A 2,206-nucleotide genomic window follows, 5' to 3' on the forward strand; every position below is an offset into this window, starting at 1 on the left:
GTGGGGTGGCTATGAGAGGTGCAAGATGTTTTGCTTGGAGAGGTCTGGCCTCACTCTGTACTGCCTGTTCCTTCTCAACAGATAAGCATACTCAGAGAAAGGAGATGTGCAACAGCAGCTCCATCAGCCAGTTCCTCCTCCTGGCATTCGCAGACAGGCGGGAGCTGCAGCTCCTGCACTTCTGGCTCTTCCTGGGCATCTACCTGGCTGCCCTCCTGGGCAACGGCCTCATCATCACCACCATCGCCTGGGACCACCACCTCCACACCCCCATGTACTTCTTCCTGCTCAACCTCTCCCTCCTCGACCTGGGCTGCATCTCCACCACCCTCCCCAAAGCCATGGCCAATTCCCTCTGGGACACCAGGGCCATCTCCTACTCAGCATGTGCTGCACAGCTCTTGTTCTTTGTCTTCTTCCTCTCAGCAGAGTTTTACCTTCTCACCATCATGTGCTATGACCGCTACGTGGCCATCTGCAGACCCCTGCACTACGGGACCCTCCTGGGCAGCAGAGCTTGTGTCCACATGGCAGCAGCTGCCTGGGCCTCTGGGTTTCTCAATGCTCTGCTGCACACAGCCAGTACATTTTCACTGCCCCTCTGCCAGGGCAATGCCCTGGGACAGTTCTTCTGTGAAATCCCCCAGATCCTCAAGCTCTCCTGCTCACACTCCTACCTCAGGGAACTTGGGCTTATTGTGTTCAGTGCCTTTTTAGCTTTTGGCTGTTTTGTCTTCATGGTGGTGTCCTACGTGCAGATCTTCAGGGCTGTGCTGAGGATCCCCTCTCAGCAGGGAAGGCACAAAGCCTTTTCCACCTGCCTCCCTCACCTGGCCGTGGTCTCTGTGTTCATCAGCACTGCCATCTTTGCCTACCTGAAGCCCCCCTCCATCTCCTCCCCATCCCTGGACCTGGTGGTGGCAGTTCTGTACTCAGTGGTGCCTCCAGCAGTGAACCCCCTCATCTACAGCATGAGGAACCTGGAGCTCAAGGACGCCCTCAGGAAAGTGATTTCTTCATTATTCAAGTGTAACAGCTTTCAAGCCTCTTTCCACAAATGACTCCACTTTATGTCATTCCACACTTTTTGTTTGTTTGTTAAGTTGTTTTTGCTTTTTTGGTATTCTACATTGTGGGGGTTTGTTGTTGTTTTATTTATTATTAGTATTATTATTTTATATCTCATTACTGCTGCTGTTATTGTCATCCATGGTTTTGTTCCTGCAAGGATGTTTGCACTTGTGTCACTACAACTGAGACATGGACCTGCTTTGTTTCCTCTTGATCCATTATTAAAGTTTCTAACACTTGCTCTGAGTCCTTGGCTGTCCAGTAACCCAAATTAGCTGCTCTGCATGGCATCCTGTCCCCCCAGCTATGTCACTTGCACCACTCAGCTCTCTAGGTCATTGATACAGATATTAAGCAGGACTGGTCCCAGGACGGACCCCTGAGGGACACTTGTCACCATCTCCATCTGGACACTGAGCCATTCACCACTGCCCTCTGGATCTGACCATCTCACCCATTCCTCATCCCCTGAGCAGTCCACACATCAAACCCTTCTCTCTCCAGGTTAGAGAGAAGGATGTTTTGAGGGGCCACGTCAAGGGCCTCACACAATCCAGGGAGGTGACACCCATGGCTCTTCCCTTCCCAATGATGCAGTCACTCTGCTGCCCTATTTGCAACTGGCCTTATAACTCTGAGCACACACCACTGGCTCCTGGACACTCCTGGAATGCCCAGGCCCTTCTTCTCAGGGTCACTGCCTGAGTTGCTCAGCTCTCAGCCAGCCCTCATTCTGGGATGATTCTGCCCCTGGCAAAGGACTGACTGCTTCTCTGGTAAAACTCTGTGAGGTTTCTTCTGACCGAACCCCAGAGTTTTTTAAGTCCCCCAGGAGTGAAGCCTGTGTTTGGACCCCTGTTAATGTGTGTGTACAGGTGGCTCACCCTGACATGGGGGGCCTCTGGCAAGATCAGAGCATGAGGAATTGCAGAACACCACATATCTTAGGTGAAGGCACTAGTTTTATTCATGTGGCCAAGGTAGGAATGCCCATGGTGACAAGCTCAGAAACACCAAATGAAGGTACAAAGGAAGCCAAAGCAAGGGCCAGGGAGGGAAGTGTGAGCAGAGATGGGGTCTTTGTGTGGGAGGGCACAGAGATCACAGAATCACAGAACTGTCAGAGCTGGAAGAT

At 51.9% G+C, this 2,206-nt stretch overlaps 1 protein-coding gene across 1 annotated transcript; it reads left to right on the top strand.

Annotated features, from left to right (window-relative positions):
- Positions 1–479: 479 nt before the first annotated feature.
- LOC127396255 (olfactory receptor 14J1-like) lies at positions 480–1,061 on the top strand (the record flags this gene model as incomplete). Its single annotated transcript, XM_051643876.1, has 1 exon — positions 480–1,061. A coding segment is annotated over one exon (582 nt), but the record flags the coding sequence as incomplete, so codon positions are not given.
- Positions 1,062–2,206: the final 1,145 nt, after the last annotated feature.

Source organism: Apus apus, unplaced genomic scaffold, assembly GCF_020740795.1.
Source record: "Apus apus isolate bApuApu2 unplaced genomic scaffold, bApuApu2.pri.cur manual_scaffold_41_ctg1, whole genome shotgun sequence".
Lineage (NCBI taxonomy): Eukaryota > Metazoa > Chordata > Aves > Apodiformes > Apodidae > Apus > Apus apus.